Below are 22,955 nucleotides of genomic sequence, written 5' to 3' on the forward strand. Positions count from 1 at the left end.
AGAAGAAGAAATGAAAGGGAAAGGACCTGAGAATATACTTAAAAAAATTATAGCCAAAAATTTCCCTAACATGGGAAAGGAAAAAGTCACTCAAGTCCAGGAAGTGCAGAAAGTCCCATACAGGATAAACCCAAGGAGGAACATACCAAGACACATATTAATCAAACTGACAAAAAATAAATACAAAAAAATATATAAAAAGCAACAAGGGAGGGCTTCCCTGGTGGCGCAGTGGTTGAGAGTCCACCTGCCGATGCAGGGGACACGGGTTCATGCCCCGGTCTGGGAAGATCCCACATGCCGCGGAGCGGCTAGGCCCGTGAGCCATGGCCACTGAGCCTGCACATCCAGAGCCTGTGCTCCGCAACGGGAGAGGCCACAACAGTGAGAGGCCTGCGTACTGCAAAAAAAAAAAAAAAGCAACAAGGGAAAAGCAAGAAATAACATACAAGGGAATCCCCATAAAGTTATCAGCTGATTTGTCAGCAGAAACTCTGCAGGCCAGAAAAGAGTGGCATGATATATTTAAAGTGATGAAAGGGAAAAACCTACAACCAAGAATACTCTACCCAGCAAGGCTCTTGTTCAGATTTGATGGAGAAATCGAAAGCTCTACAGACAAGCAAAAGCTAAGAGAATTCAGTACCACCAAACCAGGCTTACAACAAATGCTAAAGGAACTTCTCTAGGAGGGGAAAAAAAGAGGGCACAACTAGAAACAAGAAAATCACAAATGGGAAAGCTCACTAGTGAAGGCAAACATAAAGTAGTAATAGAAAATCATCCAGGCACAAAATGATATCAAAACCAACAACCATGAGAAGAGGAGAGTATAAATGCAGGAAATGGGAATTGCATTTGGAATTAAGATACCAGCAACTTCAAACAACTTTGTACATATGTAGACTGCTATATCAAAACCTCATGGGAACTGCAAACCAAAAATCTACAATAGATACACACACACAAAAAGATAAAGCAACCCAAACACAACACTGAAGATAGTCATCAAACCACAAGAGAACAAAGGAAGAAGGGAAGAAAGAACACTGATAAAAACAAATCCAAAACAATTAAGAAAGTGGCAATAGGAACATACATATCAATAATTACCTTAAATGTAAATAGATTAAATGCTCCAAAAGACATAGACTGGCTGAATGGATACAAAAACAAGACTGGTATGTATGCTGTCTACAAGAGACTCACTTCAGACCTAGGGACACATGCAGACTGAAAGTGAGGGGATGGAAAAAGATATCCCATGAGAACGGAAATCAAAAGAAAGCTGGAGTACCAATACTCATATCAGACAAAATAGACTTTAATATAGGGAGGGTGGGAGGGAGATGAAAGAGGGAGGGGATATGGGGATATATGTATACATATAGCTGATTCACTTTGCTATACAGCAGAAACTAGAACACCACTGTAAAGCAATTATACTCCAATAAAGATGTTAAAAATAAAATAAAATAAAAGTGGGCAGAGGACTTGAATAGACATTTTTCAAAAGAAGACATCCAAATGGCCAATGGGTCCATGAAAAGATGTTCAACATCACTAATTATCAGGGAAATGCAAATCAAAACCACAATGAGATATCCCCTCATACCTGTCAGAATGGCTATCATCAAAAAGATGACAAATAATAAATGTTGGAGAAAAGGGAACAATTGTGCACTGTTGGTGGGAATGTAAACTGGTTCAGCCATTATGGAAAACAGTGTGGAGGTATCTCAAAAAATTAAAAACAGAACTACCATATAACCCAGCAATTCCACTTCTGGGTATGTAGTCCAAAGAAATGAAAACAAGGTATCAAAGAAATATATGCACTCTCATGTTTATTGCAGCATTATTCACAATAACCAAGATATGGAAGTAATCTAAACTTCCAGCTACACAATGAAAAAGTTCTGGGAATCTAATGTATAGCATAGTGACTGTAGTTACTAATACTGTATTGTATATTGAAAGCTGCTAATTCAGTAAATCTTAAGTATTCTCACCATAAGACCAATCAAAAAATTGTGATTATGAGAGGTGAAGGATGCATCAACATTATGTACTAAAAATATCACAATATGTACATGTATCAAATCATCACATTATATACCTTAAACTTACACAATATTATATGTCAATTATATCTCAATAAAGCTGGGGGAGTGGAAAAAAATTTTAAATAAATAAAAAATAAAGACTCTTACAAGAGACAAGGAAGGACACTACATAATAATCACGGGCTCAGTCCAAGAAGAAGACATAATAATTGTTCTTATATATGCACCCAATGTAGGAGCACCTCAATACATAAGGCAAATGCTAATGCCACAAAAGGGGTAATCGACAGTAACACAATAATAGTGGGGGATTTTAACACCCAACTTATACCAGTGGACAGAGCATCCGGACAGAAGATTAACAAGGAAACACACAGACTAAAATGACAAATTAGACCAAATGGAATTAATTGATATTTTTAGATCATTCCATACTAAAGCAGCAGAACACACTTTCTTCTCAAGTGCACAAGTAACATTCTTCAGGATACATCTTGGGCCACAAACCAAGCCTCGGTAAACTTAAGAAAACTGAAGTCATATTTTTTCAACCACACACTATGAGATTAGAGGTAAATTACAGGAAAAAAACTGTAAAAAAACAAATGCATGGAGGCTAAACAATGTTACTAAACAACCAATGGATCACTGAAGAAATTAAAGAGTAAATTTAAAAATACCTAGAGAAAAATGACATGAAAACAGAATGATCCAAAACCTATGGGATGCAGCAAAAGCAGTTATAAGAAGGAAGTTTATAGCAATACAATCTTACCTCAGGAAACAAGAAAAATCTCAGATAAACAACCTAGACTTACACCTAAAGCAACTAGAGAAAGGAGAACAAACAAAACCCAAAGTTAGAAGAAAGAAAGAAATCATAAAGATCAAAGCAGAAATAAATGAAATAGAGACAAAACAATAGAAAAGATCAATGAAATGAAAATCTGTTTTTTTGAAAAGATAAACAAAATTGATAAACCTTTAGCTAGACTTATCAAGAAAAAAAAAGGAGAGGGCTCAAATCAATAAAATTAGAAATGAAAAAGATATAACAACTGACAGCACAGAAATACAAAGGAGCACGAGAGATTTCTACAAAAAACTACATGCCAATAAAATGCACACCTAGAAAAAATGAACAAATTCTTAGAAAGGTACAATCTTCCAAGACTGAACCAGGAAGAAACAGAAAATATGAACAGACAAATAACAAGTACTGAAATGGAAACTGACTTAAAAACTTTCAACAAACAAAAGTCCAGGACCAGATGGCTTCACAGGCGAATTCTGTCAAACATTTAGAGAAGTGTTAACACCTATCCTTCTGAAACTATCCCAAAAAATTGCAGAGGAAGGAATTCACCCAAGCTCAACTATGAGGCCACCATCACCCTGATACCAAAACAAGACAGAATACCACAAAAAAGATAATTACAGGCCAACATCACTGGTGAATATAGATGCAAAAACACTCAACAAAATACTAGCAAGCCAAATCCAACAACACATTTAAAGGATCAAACACCATGATCAAGTGGGATTTATCCTAAGGATGCAAGGATTCTTCAATATATGCAAATCAATCAATGTGACACACCACATTAACAAACTGAAGAATAAAAACAATATGATCATCTCAATAGATGCAGAAAAAGCTTTTGACAAAATTCAATACCCATTTATACTAAAAACTCTCCAGAAAGTGGGCATAGAGGGAACCTACCTCAACATAACAAAGGGCATATATGAAAAACCCAGAGCTATATTCATTCTTAATGGTGAAAAACAAATCATTTCCTCTTAGATCAGGAACAAGACAAGGATGTCCACTCTCACCACTATTATTCAACATAGTTTTGGAAGTCCTAGTCACAGCAATCAGAGAAGAAGAAGAAATAAAAGGAATCCAAATTGGAAAAGAAGAAGTAAAAGTATCATTGTTTGCAGACAACATGATACCATACATAGAAAATCCTAAAGATGCTACCAGAAAACTACTAGAGCTCATCAATGAATTCAGTAAAGTTTCAGGATACAAAATTAATACACAGGAATCTCTTGCATTTCTATACACTAACAATGAAAGATCACAAAGAAAAATTTCCATTTACCATCACATCAACAAGAATAAAACACCTAGGAATAAACTTACCTAAGGAGGCAAAAGACCTGTATTCTGAAATCTATAACAGTGATGAAAGAAATCTAAGATGACACAAACAGATCAAAAGATATACCATGTTCTTGGACTGAAGAATCAATATTGTCAAAATTACTATACTACCCAAAGCAATCTGTAGATTCAATGCAATTGCTATCAAATTACCAATGCCATTTTTCACAGAATTAGAACAAACATTTTTGTAATTTGTATGGAAACACAAAAGACCCCAAATAGCCAAAGCAATCTTGAGAAAGAAAAATGAAGCTGAGGAATCAGGCTCCTCATCTTGAGATTATAATAATCAGTAATATTATTGATTAATATTACTGTACTAAGCTACAGTAATCAAAACAGTTTGGTACTGGCACAAAAACAGAAATATACATCAATGGAACAAGATAGAAAGTCCAGAGATAAACCCAAGCACCTATGGTCAACTAATCTATGACAAAGGAGACAAGAATATACAATGGAGAAAAGACAGTCTCTTCATTAAGTGGTGCTAGGAAAACTGGACAGCTACATGTAGAAGGATGATATTAGAACACTCTCTAACACCATTCACAAGAATAAACCCTAAATGGATTAAAGATCTAAATGTAAGGGCAGATACTATAAAATTCTTAGAGGAAAACATAGGAAGAACACTCTTTGACATAAATTGGAGCAATATCTTTTTGGATCCACCTCCTAGAGTAGTGAAAGTAAAGTCAAAAATTAAAAAATGGGTCCTAATGAAATTTAAAAGCTTTTGCACAGCAAAGGAAATCATAAACAAAATGAAAAGACAACCTACGGACTGGGAGAAAATATTTGCAAACAATGTGACCGACAAGGGATTAATCTCCGAAATATACAAACAGCTCATGCATCTCAATATCAAAAAGAACAAACAACCCAATGGAAAAATGGGCAGAAGATCTAAATAGACATTTCTCCAAAGAAGACATACAGATAGCCAAAACACACATGAAAAGACGTTCAACACTGCTAATTATTAGAGAAATGCAAATCAAAACTACAATGAGGTATCACCTCACACTGGTCAGAATGGCCATCACCAAAAAGTCTACAAATATTAAATGCTGGAGAGGGTGTGAAGAAAAGGGACCCCTACACTGTTGGTGGGAATGAAAATTGGTGCAGCCACTATGGAAAACGATATGGGTTCCTTAAAAAAGTAAAATAGATTTACCATATGATCCAGCAACTCCACTCCTTGGTGTATGTTGAGAAATGACAAAAACCCTATTTGAAAAGATACCTGCATCCCAATGTTCACGGAGGCACTATTTACAATAGACAAGACACGGAAGCAACCTAAGTGTCCATCGACAGATGAATGGATAAAGAAGATGTGGTACATATAATATACACACAATGGAAATTAGTCAGTCATAAAAAAGAATGAAATATTGCCATTTGCAGCAACAGATAAACCTAGAGATTATCATACTAAGTGAAGTCAGAGAAAGACAATTATATGATATCACTTATATGTGGAATCTAAAAAAATAATGCAAATGAATTTATTCACAAAACAGAAATAGACTCACATAGGAACAAACTTATGGTTACCAAAGGGAAAATAAGAGAGAAATTTACCAAAGGGATAAATTAGGAGCTTGGGATTAACAGATATACACTACTATATATAAAATAAACAAGGTTTTACTGTATAGCACAGGGAACTATATGCAATAACTTGTAATAACCTATAATGGAAAATAATCTGTAAAAATATATATGTATAACTGAATAACTTTGCTGTACACCTGAAACACAATATTATAAAAAAACATATACTAAAATTTAAAATATATATATAAAGACGTCAGGTGACAAAGAGGTCGTATCTGAATATGGCAGCACAAGCAGCTCCTAAGTGAAGAGTCAGCCCTAGGGAATGGTATACAGATAACTGCTTCCTCAGCCATGTGAGATCTGGAGCCATTTGTGGGTGGGAGGACAAAGAGAGGTACAGCCATGAGGCAGAAGTGAAGGATCCAAAAGTGTGTGAGAAGAGAAACAAGCAACAGTGAATAACTCTAATGAAAACAAAGGTGTTTTTGAATTATGCTGGAAATGAGAAGGCTGTGATTCTTCTGGTTTAAATGCAGCACCCTGAGATACACCCTGTAAGTCAGGAAGCTTTATCAGACCCCACATCACCTTAGAATGCTGGCCACAGAGAACAGGGCTCAATAAGTCAGAGTAAAGGCTCTTTATCTCCTCTCTGAAGGCCTCCAATGAAGGAGACCATCCTTCCCTACAGCCCCTTGCAATTTCTGGCTTCCTGCAATTTCTGATCCTTTCAAACACTCTAAAATCTGAGAATTTCTCCTTGTTCAGTCTTGTGTGTACAGAGAAAACCAACAAGGCAGCAATATTTCCCAGTAGCTTTCATTTATTGAGGGCTATATTCAGGTCATTCATCAGTCTGTTTCTATTTGAATTGTCCTTGGTGTTTTTCCTCAAAGAAAAATGTAAAATTTTACACATTCTTCTTTTAGTCTGTGCCAATCTTTCATATACTTCTGAGTGTGGAGACAATATGAGAATAATACTCTACTTCACTTAAGCTTATGACTAGTTAATTTAGCAAAGGTATATTTCTCCCAACTTAATTATTCTTGATATATCCCATTATAATGTTGATTCAAATTCCCTCCATGGCAACATATTGGGTTTTATATAACTTGAAGTCAGTTTTGGCCTGCCTATCCCCCTACTTCCTCTTCTGTTGACTGTAGTTTTTTTTTTTAAGTTTCTATGAGAATTAAACTCTATATGTAACTTATGAATTTCATTACAGTTCCACAGTATCTCTTTCCTACTTGTCAAAGGCATTTAAAAATTTCACATGTCTCCTTGAATACATGTAGTAAATCTGATGTCACTTTTATCTGCCTTTGGACAACCAGTATATTCAACAGGAGAAGATGCAAGGGCAGTTTCTATGCAACAGGTGCTGGATCTACCTGGATTGGCACATGCCAGGAACCTATGGTTGTGTTTCAGATGTACATGGGGAAATATAAGCCATGATCAGGGGTGGAAAGGATATATTCCACACAGTTACAATAATGTTTAGAGGCACAGCAGCTGGGGTCAGGAAGAGAGATGGGGGCAAGGCAGAGAGTCATCTTCTAACTTACATCATCCCATGGTGTGTGAGCCTGAAATGTGGGAAGTTCACCTGATATGTGTGCACTATAACTCTGCTGGGATTGGCTAGGCTGGTGGTTTCACAAGGGTGACAATATCCACAATTTCCAAGTGTTCCACTAAGCATTCATGACTAAGTGAAGGAAGGAGTGAGCAGATTGCTTTTCAAAGTTGGGGTCCCACCTCCATCACAACTCCCATGTAAACTGAGGGATGACACTGCTGTGTGGGGAAACTCAAAAGTGTATCTGTAGCAGAAAAAAAAAGTTAACCAAATTCTTCCTAAACTGAGATAATTGAAACCTAAAAAGTTAAGTGACTTGCCCAAAGTCACATTGCACTGATCTATTTGAAGTGTTATTAAAAATAACCTTAATACCATATATTAAGCAATTATTACCAAGCTTATTAAAAACCTCTGAAGTGTTGGCCAGAACTTGCTCAGTGAGGAAAAGCTAGTTGAGAGTGATGATTTATTTTGTACTACTTGTACAATGGGAACCATTTTCTCAATAGGACTCAACTAAGGTAGTATATGTTCTTTATAAAAATGTTACCATGAATAGAAAAATCATCATTGTCTAGAAAAAAAATCTGAGATGACTTATTGAGAACAAAAGAGTGCTGCTCAACTCCACTGGTCCACAGAGAATCAGCACTCTTTTCAGGTAAACAAGCTGTACATATATTTCTGTCTCTAAGATTATGTAATGATATAGAGACCTTCAATTTACAGGTTAAATTGACTGAAGATGATGACAAGGACCACAAGGCAACAGGGAAATATGGCTTTGGGCCTTTGGAGTTGCAAATGAGCAAATGCATAAGAATACATTATTTTGGAAGAAACCTTAGCAACATATTTGGCCATAAAAGCCACTGAACACTTAATCCATGACTTCACTCCTCACTCCTATTTCTTAGGTGGAGCTACCTACTGCCCATATTGATAATCCCTGGAAGAAGGTAGTCTTCTGAATGTGAATATCCTAAACTATGGCCCTGTTCACCTCTTTCCCTCTCTCCACCAAGTTGGGCTTCTTTTTACACAGAAGCAGAGATAATGGGAAGGCCCATGATTTCATAGGATCTATGAAAGCATCAGCCTCTGAAATGAAAGGTCCTCCCTCCCTCATGGAAGAGTGTTCATGACTCTTTAGACATGAGTGATGACATATTTCAGTTCCTGGAATCATGTTGGGTAAGAATGAAATCACCTCTTGCCTTACCTAGAACCTCCCCCAGCCTCAGCAAAGAAGTTCCTCACTCTGGAGTAACTGGGGCCACCACACCTAGCTGGATTTATACCCCCTTTCTCTTCTGACAACCCCAAAGGAAAACCGAAAAGCTGGCAGTTTAGCTTCTGGGTACAGCAAGTACTCATGGGGACACAAATATTCCCGTTCACAGGTGTGGTCAATGCTATGGCCCATCACACTCTTAACCTCTGATTTTCCCAGTGAGTTCTACTTCTGGAACTTCCCTGGATTCTATCATGAGGAATTATCACAGGAGCCAGGATGAGGGCCACTGGACTTCCCTTTTGTGTACACTGGTGACTTTCTGATACGTTATTCATCCCCTACCTCTTGGTGTCTCATGCTAGCAAATACAAGGGGTGAAAAGTTATAGCCCCTAGGATGGGAATCCTCATCTAATTGGTATTTCACAGCAGACTGGGACCTCTGATAGCCCACGTGTCCCCTTTAGTGTCTGTTCTTAGCAATCACATGCTTCCTTGCCGATCCTTCCGTTCTGATACTGCTTCTCATTCGTTTTTCTTTCTGCCCAGGTGTCAGCAATGTTCATCCTGCTTTCCCAGCCACATTGCCAACCAACCATTTAGAAGCCAGCTCTTCCCACTACCTCAACCCTGCCCAGCCCCTCTCTCCTCTGAGGGGAACCCTATGGTGGGCAGAATCCTCGAGCCTGGGTACTTGGGCAGCAGAGGCCAGTGGGACATGATGAGGCCTCAGAAAGGGAGCATATCTGGGGACCTATCTTCAGGCTCCTCCATGTACCAGCTTAACTCCAAACCCACAGGTAAAGCACAGAGCCAAGCAGGTCAATTATTTTTCTAAATCATGTGAAACCCCTTACACTTACCAGTTACCGTGGTAACTGTACATGTACAATTACAACTCCCTTACACGTACCCCTGTATTGGAGGAGGCCCATGGGTCTTGGTTAGCACCAGCTGTCCTGTGTTTGAAGCCAATTTACTCTTTAAGCAAAGTCACCTGAGCTCCTGGATGCCCATGAGAGAAACCGGTGATGTTTAGGGATCTTGCTGAGAGGCCACTGGCCAAACCCCACACCCCCCATATGGGCCCCACTAGTGACCAGGATTCTCCATCTCTCACCTCCTCCTGTCCTGCTGGGTGACTGCAGGGACTGACCTGCTAGAGGAGCACCTTGGTGAAATCCGGAACCTGCGCCAGCGCCTGGAGGAGTCCATCTGCATTAACGACCGCCTGCGGGAGCAGCTGGAACACAGGCTCAGCTCCACTGCCCGCGGAAGCGGTAGGAGAGGCCCAGGGCTTCCTGTTTCTGGTTGTAATTAGGGAGCTGCTGAAGGTCAACCCCTACGCAGAGCTTCGCAGATTTCAAAGCACCGAGGTCTGCTTTTCTGTATTTGCTCCTTACATCAGCAAGGCAGGGGGCAAGTATTATGTTCCCGTTGCAGCTTACCTGAGCTCAGAGAGTAACTTTCCTCACGGCAGATCTAACCAGGTCTGATCCCCAGAATCCTCTGACTTCTCTTCCATCCTAATCTGCCCATATCTGCCTGCTGACCTCTGTGCCCTGGTCCTGTGATTGGCAAGTGGTACAGCCAGGTCTGCAGGGCCTCCTCCAGCCACTTACCGAGGTGGCCTTCCTCCCCACCCTCTCCCCCCAGGCTGCTGACACTTGGAGGCCGTCCCTTCCACACGCCCTTGTCCTGCCCACACCGCAGCAGCAGCTATTTAGGGGAAAGGGCCTCCTGAACAGCTACAGCCAGGGCACGTGATAATGCACGCAAAGAACCCACTCAGAGGAGCCACAGGAAAGCCAGGCATTCAGCCCATCAGGCTTTAGGTCCAGGATGCGAGTTCTCTGGGTTTTCTGCTGGGTTGGGATGGTATCTTTGGAGATACAGAATGAGCAACACAGAGAGTGTCTGTTACCCAAATGTGTAACTTACCTGCTTGCACTTCCTGGGACAGGACCCACTTCTAGCTTCTACAGTCCGGGCCTGGAGTCCACACCTCAGCTCTGCAATGAGAACAGAGTCCTTAGGGAAGAAAACCAGAGGCTTCAGGCTCAGCTCAGTCATGTTTCCAGGGGTGGGTGGTCACTCCCAGGCCCCTTTCTTTCCTGGCCACACCAATCACCAACTGGAGAAGCAAAGAGACAAGGTGGAGAGAACAGAGCTACCCAGACCCAGCAACCCCAAACTCCCATAGCTATTCTCACTCTAGAAAGGGCTACTTTCTGGCAGTTCCCAACCACAGGCCCTCAGACTCCTAGGCTCCGAGGACAAGGGCTCTAGGAAATCCACCACCTCTGTGCAACGCCCCTGCAGATACTGTCATTAGTTATCAAACTAGATTCCAGTTAGTGCCTGTTCTACCTGCCCACAACTCACAGCTAGTTTGGACCTAGGAAAGGAAGGAACATGAGGCCTATACACTCTCTCAGGTTTCTCCAGACATTGCTGCAGCTCTGTGTGTCCCTCCCATGCTGATCTGCTCTCCCCATATCTCCTCACCACCTCCTACTCATACACTCAGGGCTCCTCTTTGGTTACTAATTCTCACGATTATTGTTGGGCTGCACCGTGCAGGTCTGCAAGCCTTGTAATTCCCCAGCTGCAACACCAAAGAAACAGCCCATAGACAGTGACAGAAACAACAACATTCAACGGATACAGAATCTTACAGTCCTAAACAAAGGTCCTGGAGCGACGCTCCACAGTGTTCGGCAAACAGCAGGCAGAACAAGGCAGCAATCTTCACTACTCGGGGTGAGGGAGGCGACAATTTATAGGGAGAATGGAAGTCAGGTTGGCTCACCAGGGAAACCAGAGCCTGGGGGCGGGGGCAAGCATGTAGGTGGTTACTGCTTAAGCCCTATAATTAAGCAGATTGGATAGTCATGTAGGTGAAGGAGGGGCAAGCATGTAGGTGGTTACTGATTAAGCCCTATAATTAAGCAGATTGGATAGCCATGTAGGTGAAGGAGGGGCTGGTCAGCAAAGAATGGACAGAGAGCAAGAGAACAGCCATCTTGAATGGTCTGACCATACAGTTGTGTCTGGAGGTGCCAGCAAAACATCCTCCAGAGCTTTCCCAACACTATTCAGTGGGCATCCACAGGTGGGCATCGTTTCCTCTGTGGGCTGAGGGGGGATTGGGGAGCCGACCTAAGTCCGACCTAAGTGTTGATTGATTTAATCAAATCAATATATCATAATTAAAAAATTATTTTTACTTATAAATATTTATTGAATAGTCATAAAAGACTAAGAGTATTGTCCAAAGGATTAAGCCCAGAATGAAAGAATGCTTGTGGAAAAGGAAAGAGACATCAAGAGTTATTTCTAAATTAGCCTCCTCAGAGCAAGAGATGTGAGAAGAAAGGTCACTACGTGGGAAGATAACAAAAGCCATAGATAAGAGAGGAGGCAGAACTTCTACCATTGCATGCCTGGAAAAAACCAGATAGACCTCACAGGTGAGAAGATAGTAAGATTTTAATGAGCTCATCTGCCAGGCCCAGGAGATTCCACCCCAGATGACTGACAGCACCGGAGCCTTAGTCTCAGAATCCCTGTCAATAGTCTTTGAGAAACCATGAAGATCAGAGGGATGCTGCAAGACCAGGAAAGAACAGATAGCTCTATTTGCAATATGATGAAAACAATATATATACTAAAAACTGTAGTCAAGAAATTTTGATGTGGATCCTTGGCAAAATTCAAGAATGGCTTACTGCACAGAAAGTATGTGAGGATTTAGAAAACAGTGAGTGTCAGGAAGCAGAGTGTTTTCCCTAAAACCAACGTGGGCCATATTAAATCAGAGAATCAAGGGCATTGAACAGATAGAGGTTCCCATTCCCCAGAGCATGTGCATGTGGTGAGCAGATACTCCCTTTTCCTCCCCTGGTAGCATAAGCTGGCCTTCCTTTTGCCTTGGTTCTTTTGTCAGGATGGAGGCAGACCTCTCCTCCACGGTGGCTGCTTTCAGTGCAGCTCTGACTCCATCCCCTCTCCCCCAAGCCCTGACCCCCAGGATAAGTAATCAAAGAGCCCTGGTAACCCCTAAATGTTCCGTTTCTTTAACTTTCTGAAGTTTGGCTGTGCTGAAGTTCAGGACCATGTTAAAACATCAACATCTCCTTTCCCTTCCTAGCCCACCCCCATCTCCAGGTCCATATAGTCAGGCAGGATCACAGAATGTCACCAGGAGTCACCCAGCCTCTTGTAGCCACCCCCTGGAATCCCAGAAAACCACTTACATCTGCATCTCAGGGTCAGGCCTGGGGAGAGTCAGGCTCCCCCAGGTGCTCTCAGATCTCGGACTGCTTTCTGGTTGGTGACCTTGGATAGGCAGGTTTCAGGATCCCTCCCAGGGGTTCTAACCCCCAAATAATATCGCTGACACTTTAGGGGACCCAACTATGCTAATTCCAAAGGAGGGGTGTTTTGGGAATTCCCTGGCAGTCCAGTGGTTAGGACTAGGTGCTTTCACTGCCATGGCCCGGGTTGAGTCCCTGGGTGGAGGAACTAAGGCCTTGTAAGCCGTGTGGTGCGGCGGGGAAGAATAAAAAGAAAGGGCTGTTTTGTCATCTTGAGATTGGCACAAATATTCAAATATTTACCAACTAGCAGACTACCTCACGCCAGCCCTGCCTCCCCAGGCGTGATATCCAGGTGTAATATTCCTAACGACCAAGTCTTACTTGTGATGCCCAAGTGATATAACTATGTCAGCACGAAATCTGAGCTCTTGTTCACAGCTGGGAGTTTCAGTGTGGCCTGGAGTCAGGTTCTCTGCAGCAACAGGAGTGTAGCCTGTGCCAATCTGCACGGGGGCTTCCAGGTCCTCAGTGTTCCCACCTCATGGCCCATCCTGAGCTGTCACCTGCTGGAGGGATTGAGAGGCTTTAATGAGGGAAATCTGCTCCAAAAATACTTGAGAAGATTGTAGAATCCTATTGGGAGTTGTAAAGAGCCACCAAACACAGGGTGCTTTAGGCCTTCTGACCATTGACAGAGAGCCTGTTTTTCTTCCCAGGGAGAGTCCATGAAAAGGGAGCTTCTGGAACTGAGAACCAAACTATGCAAACAGGAGAGTCTCCTTCAGAGCACAGCTGAGCATCTGAAGACCGCCAACCAGCAGAAGGAGAGCATGGAACAGTTTATCTTCAGCCAGTGTGGGTGCCCCCAGCCAGGGAATGGGACAGGAAATGGGAGTCCTTCCAGGTCCGCTACCTGTGCTGTGAATGGACAGAGACCAGAGAGGTTAGGGGACAGGGGAGACTGATGTGACATCTCTAAACCTCCTGTGCCATCAGTAATCGTGGAGGCAGAGGAGGGGACACGGGGTAGGGGGCAGCAGGAGACCCCAAGCTGAGTGTCCAGAAAGACAAGCTTTAGAACACAAACCCAACGCAAGCGTGGGCCCACTGGTCATTTCTGCCTTGGGGGCTGCTTTCTTGTTTCAGTGACCAGGACACACGATGTTTTGAAGAAGGCAAGGAAGAATTTGGAGGTAAGGAAACTACTGCACCAGTCGGAGCCATAGAGCCCACCCCAAACTTATCACCATCTGTCATCAGAGTGTGCAGGTGATCCTTGACCTGCTCTGACCTTCCAGGAGGAGATGTCTGGTCCATCTGTGGGAGCTCAGATCCTCATGAGCATCCCTCTAGATTCCACTCTAATCAGCCCTCCACCCCAATGAGCAACCTCCCTTGACCTCTCGGTTGACCCTTACTTTGTCATCATCTCCTCTCCTTACTCCAATTCTGTCTCTTTTATGCCAGGTCAGGAGTGGGGAGAAATGCAGTTCAGTTGATTCTCGAGGTCAGAGGACATATGGGGTCTGCCTCTGAAGGAGCTTTCAGTAAGGGGATCCTGAGGCCTGTCATGTGTTCTGGGGTTTCCTATACCACCCTATGAGAAAATAACAGCAAGGGGCTTCCCTGGTGGCGCAGTGGTTGAGAGTCCTCCTGCTGATGCAGGGGACGCGGGTTCATGCCCCGGTCTGGGAAGATCCCACATGCCATGGAGCAACTGGGCCCGTGAGCCACAACTACTGAGCCTGCGCATTTGGAGCCTGTGTTCCACAACAAGAGAGGCCACGACAGTGAGTAGGCCAGCGCACCGCAATGAAGAGTGGCCCCAACTTGCCACAACTAGAGGAAGCCCTTGCACAGAAACGAAGACCCAACACAGCCAAAAATAAATAAATAAATAAATAAATAAATTTAATTAAAAAAAAAAGAAAATATGAAACGACCAATCACACGTAATGAAATTGAAACTGTGATTAAAAATCTTCCAACAGGGGCTTCCCTGCTGGCGCAGTGGTTGAGAGTCTGCCTGCTAATGCAGGGGACACACGTTCGAGCCCTGGTCTGGGAGGATCCCACATGCCGCGGAGCTACTAGGCCCATGAGCCACGACTACTGAGCCTGCGCATCTGGAGCCTGTGCTCCGCAACAAGAGAGGCCGCGATAGTGAGAGGCCCGCACACCGCAATGAAGAGTGGCCCCCGCTTGCCACAACTAGAAAAAGCCCTCACACAGAAACGAAGACGCAACACAGCAAAAATAAATAAATTAATAAAAACTACCCCCAACATCTTCTTTAAAAAAAAAAAAATCTTCCAACAAACTAAAGTCCATGATCAGATGGCTTCACAGGTGAATTCTATCAAACACTTAGAGAAGAGCTAACACCATCCTTCTCAAACTCTTACAAAAACTTTCAGAGGAAGGAACACTCCCAAACTCATTCTAGGAGGTCACCATCACCCTGATACTGAAACCAGACATAGATACTACAACAAAAGAAAGTTACAGACCAATATCACTGATGAATATAGATGCAAAAATCTTCAACAAAATACTATCAAACAGAATCCAACAATACATTAAAAGGATCATACACCACAATCAAGTAGGGTTTATCCCAGGGATGCAAGGATTCCTCAGTATACGCAAATCAAACAATGTGATACACCATATTAACAAATTGAAGAATATAAACTATATGATCATCTCAATAGATGCAGAAAAAGCTTTTGACAAAATTCAACACCCATTTATGATAAAAACTCTCCAGAAAGTGGGCATAGAGGGAACCTACCTCAACATCATAAAGGCCATATATGACAAACCCATAGCAAACATCTTTCTCAATGGTGAAAACCTGAAAGCATTTCCTCTAAGATCAGGAACAAGACAAGGATGTCCACTCTCGCCACTGTTATTCAACATAGTTTTGGAAGTCCTTGCCATGGCAATCAGAGAAGAAAAAGCAATAAAAGGAATCCAAATTGGAAAAGAAGAAGTAAAACTGTCACTGTTTGCAGATGACACAATTCTACACATAGAAAATCCTAAAGATGCTGCCAGAAAACTCCTAGAGCTCATCAATGAATTTGGTAAATCTTCAGGATATAAAATTAACACACAGAAATCTCTTGCATTTCTATACACTCACAACAAAAGATCAGAAAGAGAAATTAAGGAAGCAATCCCATCTACCATCACATCAAAAAGAATAAAATACCTAGGTATAAACCTACCTAAGGAGGCAAAAGACCTGTACTCTGAAATCTATGACTCTGATTAAAGAAATCAAAGATGACACAAACAGATCAAAAGATATTCCATGTTCTTGGACTGGAAGAATCAATATTGTCTAAATTACTATACTACCCAAAGCAATCTGCAGATTTAATGCAATTGCTATCAAATTACCAATGCCATTTTTCACAGAATTAGAACAAAAATTTTTGTAATTTGTATGGAAACACAAAAGATCCCAAAAGCCAAAGCAATCTTGAGAAAGAAAAACAAAGCTGGAGGAATCGGGCTCCCCATCTTGAGGCTATAATACAAAGCTACAGTAATCAAAGCAGTATGGTACTGGCACAAAAACAGACTTATAGATCAATGGAACAGGGTAGAAATCCCACATATAAACCTATGCACCTGTGGTCAATTAATCAACAACAAAGGAGGCAAGCCTATACAATGGATAAAAGGTAGTTACTTCAATAAGTGATGCTAGGAAAACTGGACAGCTACATGTAAAAGAATGAAATTAGAACACTCCCTCACACCATACACAAAAATAAACTCAAGATAGATTAAAGACCTAAATGTAATACCAGACATTATAAAACTCTTAGAGGAAAACATAGGAAGAACACTCTTTGACATAAATCACAGCAAGATCTTTTTTGACCCACCTCCTAGAGTAATGAAAATAAAAACAAAAAGAAACAAATGTGACCTAATGAAACTTAAAAGTTTTGCACAGCAAAGGAAACCATAAACAAAACTAAAAGACAACCTTCAGAATGGGACAAAATATTTGCAAATGAAGAAACGGACAAGGGATTAATCTCCAAAATATAAAAACAACTTGTGCAGCTCAATATCAAAAAAACAAACAATGCAATCAATCAAAAAATGGATGGAAGACCTAAATAGACATTTCTCCAAAGAAGACATACAGATGACCAAAAAACACATGAAAGGCTGCTCAATATCACTAATTATTAGAGAAATGCAAATCAAAACTACAATGAGGTATCACCTCACTCCCATTAGAATGGGCATCATCGGAAAATCTACAAACAATAAATGCTGGAGAGGGTGTGGAGAAAAGGGAACCCTCTTGCACTGTTGGTGGGAATGTAAATTGATACAGCCACTATGGAAAATGGTATGGAGGTTTCTTAAAAAACTAAAAACAGAATTACCATGTGACCCAGCAATCCCACTACTGGGTATATACTCAGAGAAAACCATAATTCAAAAAGACACATGCACCCCAATATTCACTGCAGCACTATTTACAATAGCCAGGTCATGGAAGCAACCTAAATGTCCATTGACAGATGAATGGATAAAGAAGATGTGGTACATATATACAATGGAGTATTACTCGGCCATAAAAAGGAACAAAATTAGGTCATTTGTAGAGACGTGGATAGACCTAGAGACTGTCATACAGAGTGAAGTAAGTCAGAAAGAGAAAAACAAATATTGTATATTAATGGATATGTGTGGAATCCAGAAGAATGGTACAGATGAACAGGTTTGCAAGGCAGAAATAGAGACACAGATGTAGAGAATAAACATACAGATGTAGAGAATAAACGTATGGACACCAAGGTGGGAAAGTGGTGGGGTGCACTGATGGTGGTGGGATGAATTGGGAGATTGGGACTGACATATATACACTAATATGTATAAAATAGATAACTAATAAGAACCTGCTGTATAAAAATAAATAAATAAAAGGAAAAGAAAAAGAAAAGATAATGATGGGAATACAATAAGAGACATTAACACCCCGCTGACATCAATGGACAGATCCTCCACACAGAAAAATCAATAAGGCAACAGAGATCCTAAATGACACAATAGAACACTTAGACTTAATTGATATTTTCAGAAAATTACATCAAAAAAAAAAGCCCAGAATACACATTCTTTTCAAGTGCATATGGAACATTCTCTATGATTGACCACATACTAGGACACAAAACAATCCTCAACAAATTTATTAGGATAGAAATTATTTCAAGCATCTTTTCTGACCACAATGGGATGAAACTACAAACCAACCACAGAAAGAGAAATGAGAAAACGATTACATGGAGACTAAACAACATGGTGCTAAAAAAAACCAATGGGTCAACGATGAAAGCAAAGAGGAAATTAAAAAAATACCTTGAGACAAATGACAATGAAAACACAACCATACAAAATCTATGGGATGCAGCAAAAGCAGTTCTTAGAGGAAAGTTCATAGCAATACAGGCCTTCCTCAAAAACAAGAAAAATCTGACATGAACAACCTAACCTAGCACCTAGAAGAATTAGAAAAAGAAGAACAAACAAAACCTAAGTTAGCAGAACGAAGGAAATAATAAAGATCAGAGAGGAAATAAATAAAATAGAGATTAAAAAGTAGAAAAAAATCAATAAAACCTAAACCTACTTCTTTGAAACCATAAACCAAATCAAACTTCTGGCCAGGCTTACCAAGAAGAAAAGAGAGAAGACCAAAATAAACAAATAAGAAAATAAGAGAAGAAAAACAACTGATACTGTGAAATATTGTAAAAGAGTACTGTGAACAATTATATACCAATAAATTGGACAACCTGGAATAAATGGACAAGTTTCCAAAAAACAGACAGCCCACCAAAACCAAATCAGGAAGAACAGATGATCTGAACAGACTGATTACTAGAAGTGAAATAGAATCTGTAATAATAATAATAATAATAAAACTCCCTGCCAACAAAAGTCCAGGACCAGATAGCTTCACTAAGGAATTCTTCCAAACATACAAAGAAGAAATTATACTGATCCTTCTCAAACTCTTCCAAAAGACTGAAGAGGAGGGAACACTCCCAAAATCATTCCATGAAGCCAACATTATCCTGACCCCAAAACCAGACAAAGACAATACCAAAAAAGAAAGTTACAGGTCAATATCTTTGATGAATATAGATGAAAAAATTCTCAATAAAATATTAGCAAACCAAATCCAACAACACATAGGAAAGACCATACACCATGATCAAGTTGGATTTATCCCAGGGACACAAGGATGGTTCAACACGTGCAATTCAGTCAATGTGATACATCACATCAACAAAAGAAAAGACAAATATCACATGATCATCTCAAAAGATTCAGAAAAAGCATTTGACAAAATTCATTCATGATAAAAATTCACTGAAGTGGGTGCAGAGAGAACATATCTCAACATAATAAAAGCCATTTATGAGAAACCCACAGCCAACATAATATTCAATGGTAAAAACCTGAAAGCCTTCGCACTAAATTCCAGAATAAGACAAGGATGGTCACTCTCACCATTTCTATTCAATATAGTATTGGAATCCTAGCCACAGCAATCAGACAAGAAAAAGAAATAAAAGATATCCAAATTGGAAGAGAAAGGTGAAATTATCATTATATGACAGATGACATAATACTGTATATAGAAAACCCTGAAGACTCCACAGAAAAACTATTAGAACTGATAAATGAATTCAGCAAGGTAGCAAGATACAAGATTAACATACAGATCTGTTGCATTTCTTTACACTAACATGAAATATTGGAAAAGAAAAGTAGAAAAACAATCCCTTTTAAAATCACATTTAAAAAACCTTAGGAATAAACCTGACCAAGGAAGTGAAAGACTCATATGCTGAGAACTATAGAACATTGATATAGGAAACTGAAGATAATTCAAAGAAATGGAAAGATATCCCATGCCCTGGCATTGGAAGAATTAATATTGTTAAAATGGCCATACCACCCAAAGCAAACTACACATTTAATGTGATCCCTATCAAATTACCCATGACATTTTTCATTATAACAAGGACAAATAATCCTAAAATTTATATGGAACCACAAAAGACCCAGAACTGCCAAAGCAGTCATAAGGAAAAAGAACAAAACTGGAGGCATAACCCTCCCAGACTTCGGACAATACTACAAACCAAAATAAATCAAAACAGCATGCAACTGGCATAAAAACAGACATATGGAGCAGTGGGACAGAATAGAGAGCCCAGAAATAAACCCAAACCCCTACAATCAATTAATCTTCAACAAAGGAGGCTACAATATACAATGGAGAAAAGACACTCTCTTCATCAAATGGTATTAGGAAGGCTGGATAGCCACATGTAAATCAATGAAGTTAAAACACACCCTCACACCATACACAAAAATAAACTCAAAATGGCTTAAAGACTTAAATATAAGACATCGCACCATAAAACTCCAAGAAGAGAAGATAGGCAAAACATTCTCTGACATAAATCATACCAATGCTTTCATAGGTCAATCTCCCAAGGCAATAGAAATAAAAGCAAAAATAAACAAATGGGACCTAATCCAATTTATAAGCTTTTGCACAGCAAAGGAAACCATAAGCAAACCAAAAAGATAACCTATGGACTGGAAGAAAATATTTCCAAATGACGCAACTGACAAGGGCTTAATTTCCAAAATATATAAACAGCTCATAAAACTCAATAACAAAAAAAACCAAACAAACTGGGCAGAAGACCTAAATAGACATTTCTCCGAAGAAGACAAACAGATTGCTAATAGGCACATGAAAAGATGCTCAACATCACTAATTATTAGAGAAATGCAAATCAAAATTATAATGAGGTACCATCTCACACCAGTCAGGATGGCCATCATTAAAACGTCTACAAATAACAAATGCTGAAGAGGATGTGGAGAAAAGGGAACCCTCTCTCACTGTTGGTGGAAATGTAAGTTGGTGTGGCCACTATGGAAAACAGTAAGGAGGATCCTTAAAATACTAAAAACACTGTTACCATATGATCCAGTGACCCCACTCCCAGGAATATATCCAGAGAAAACTATAATTTGAAAAGATACATGCACCCTAAGGTTCACAGCAGTACTATTTACAATAGCTAAGACATGGAAGCAACCTAAAGGTGCATCAACAGATGAATGGATAAAGAAGCTGTGGTAGATATACACAATGGAATATTATTCAGCCATAAAAAAGAATGAAATAATGCCATTTAAAGCAACATGGATGGACCTAGAGATTATCATCCTAAATGAAGTAAGTCAGAAAGGGAAAGACAAATATCATATGATATCACTTATATATGGAGTCTAAAATATGACACAAATTAACTTATTTACAAAAGAGAAATAGGCTTATGGACATAGAAAACAAACTTATGGTTACCAAAGGGGAAAGGGGGTGGGGGATGGATAAATTAGGCATTTGGGATTAGCAGATACAAACTATAAATAAAGCAGAAAAATAGATAAAAAATAAGGTCTTACTGTATAGTACAGGGAACACTATTCAATCTCCTGTTATAAACCATAATTGAAAAGAATATGAAAAAGAATATATATCACTGAATCACTGTGCTGTACACCAGAAACTAACATAATATTGTATGTCAACTATACTTCGATTAAAAATAAAAGAAAAAAGAAAAAAAATCAGAAAATAAAACTTTTACCTTGGACTTTAAAGCTTTGCCATAAGCTATTGAGCATATTCCTAAGAATGTTCCTAAATGTTCCTCAGAGAATGTGGAGCCCACAGTGTGAAAAGGGGATGGGCCATGAATTTTTTTTTTTTTGTAATTCCTTACGTTTTCCTCTGATGATTCCTTTCTTTCCTGAGCCTTTTTAGAACACTCACAACATTGCCTCTATAAAGACTTATTCCTCTCCCAGCAAAGGTCACCCAACAACCTCTCATACTCACTGGCTGCACCAGTTTGGAAGTTTCCTCTCTACTTCCCCTAGGCCACTGGAAAGGCCCAAAGCCTGGGATCTAATCCCAGGCTTGTCACTAAGTGGCTGTGTGGCTTTGGCTGGCTGCAGTCTCTGTGAGCCTGCTGACCCTCATCTGTAAGAGGGGGCACTAGAGTTAGATGATCTCTGAGGTCCCTGCTGACCTGGCCCCTCCCCCTCCTCATCAAGTAAACAGAACATAAACTTTAATAGGAGGACGTCCCTGCAAAATGTTCTCTCCTTCCTACAACAGGCTGCTTCTGTATATGCCTGTTTCATACTAAGCATTTCTTTTCCTGGGAAATCACAAAAGCCATCCTTTTCCTCCAAAGTGAATTGTAGAGTGAACTGGCCCCTGAAGAGGGAGTGGTAGGATCCAGCCACCTGGTGTGCAGTGGCTTTGAGCAGAGATATGACCACGGGAGGTGGTGGGAAGCTTTTCCTCCAACCTGGTGGCCCCAGTTGCTCCTCCAGACCTCATCGCGTCCCCTCAGCTCATCCTTGTGACAGGCTCTCACCGTGCTCCTGGCTTCGGTCACCACTCAGCACTCTCTCCAGCCTCAGTTAGCCACCAGCAGGGCCTGATAATGGACTCTTACTTTGACTGTGGTATTTTGGCCTCCAGGTAAAATCCCTAAGGGCTCTGCCATGCACTCCAGTCCTGTGACCCTTGCCTTCCAGGAGCCATGCAAGAAGCGAAGCCACTAGAGGTCCTTAAAACAGCAGGAAGGGTGGGCCTGCCCCCCTTCTTCACAGCTGTCTGCTGAGGAGGATCTGGGCCCCACTCCTCCACACCTGCTACAGGGTCTGGAAGGAGTCAGAGATGTGGCCTGATGGGGCAGGGCGAAAGGCAGAGGGCCTCTCTTGCAGTTGAGGAATAACCAGCCAACGTCCACAGGGCCCAGCACTAAGCAAAACAGGCATAGTTTGCAGAGGACCTTGTGGCACTGCTTCTGAACGCCCCAGGGGCTTGGGAACCAGCAACA

At 40.6% G+C, this 22,955-nt stretch overlaps 1 protein-coding gene and 1 long non-coding RNA gene across 2 annotated transcripts; both read left to right on the top strand.

Moving 5' to 3' along the window:
• Positions 1–8,822: 8,822 nt before the first annotated feature.
• On the top strand, positions 8,823–11,536 carry LOC309799190 (uncharacterized protein; the record flags this gene model as incomplete). The annotated part of the gene is made up of 4 exons (XM_082612176.1): positions 8,823–9,444; positions 9,793–9,924; positions 10,608–10,727; positions 11,253–11,536. Exons 1-4 carry the CDS (start codon positions 9,132–9,134, stop codon positions 11,534–11,536), a joined length of 849 nt encoding a protein of 282 aa, XP_082468302.1. The 5' UTR covers positions 8,823–9,131.
• Positions 11,537–13,735: 2,199 nt separating this feature from the next.
• On the top strand, positions 13,736–22,674 carry LOC309800850. Its single transcript, XR_014293505.1, has 3 exons — positions 13,736–13,821; positions 14,113–14,159; positions 22,595–22,674. It is a non-coding gene; the product is annotated as an uncharacterized lncRNA (long non-coding RNA).
• The last annotated feature ends 281 nt before the right edge of the window (positions 22,675–22,955 follow it).

This window comes from Mesoplodon mirus (genome assembly GCF_964341445.2).
Source record: "Mesoplodon mirus genome assembly, chromosome: 3".
Classification (NCBI taxonomy): Eukaryota; Metazoa; Chordata; class Mammalia; order Artiodactyla; family Ziphiidae; genus Mesoplodon; species Mesoplodon mirus.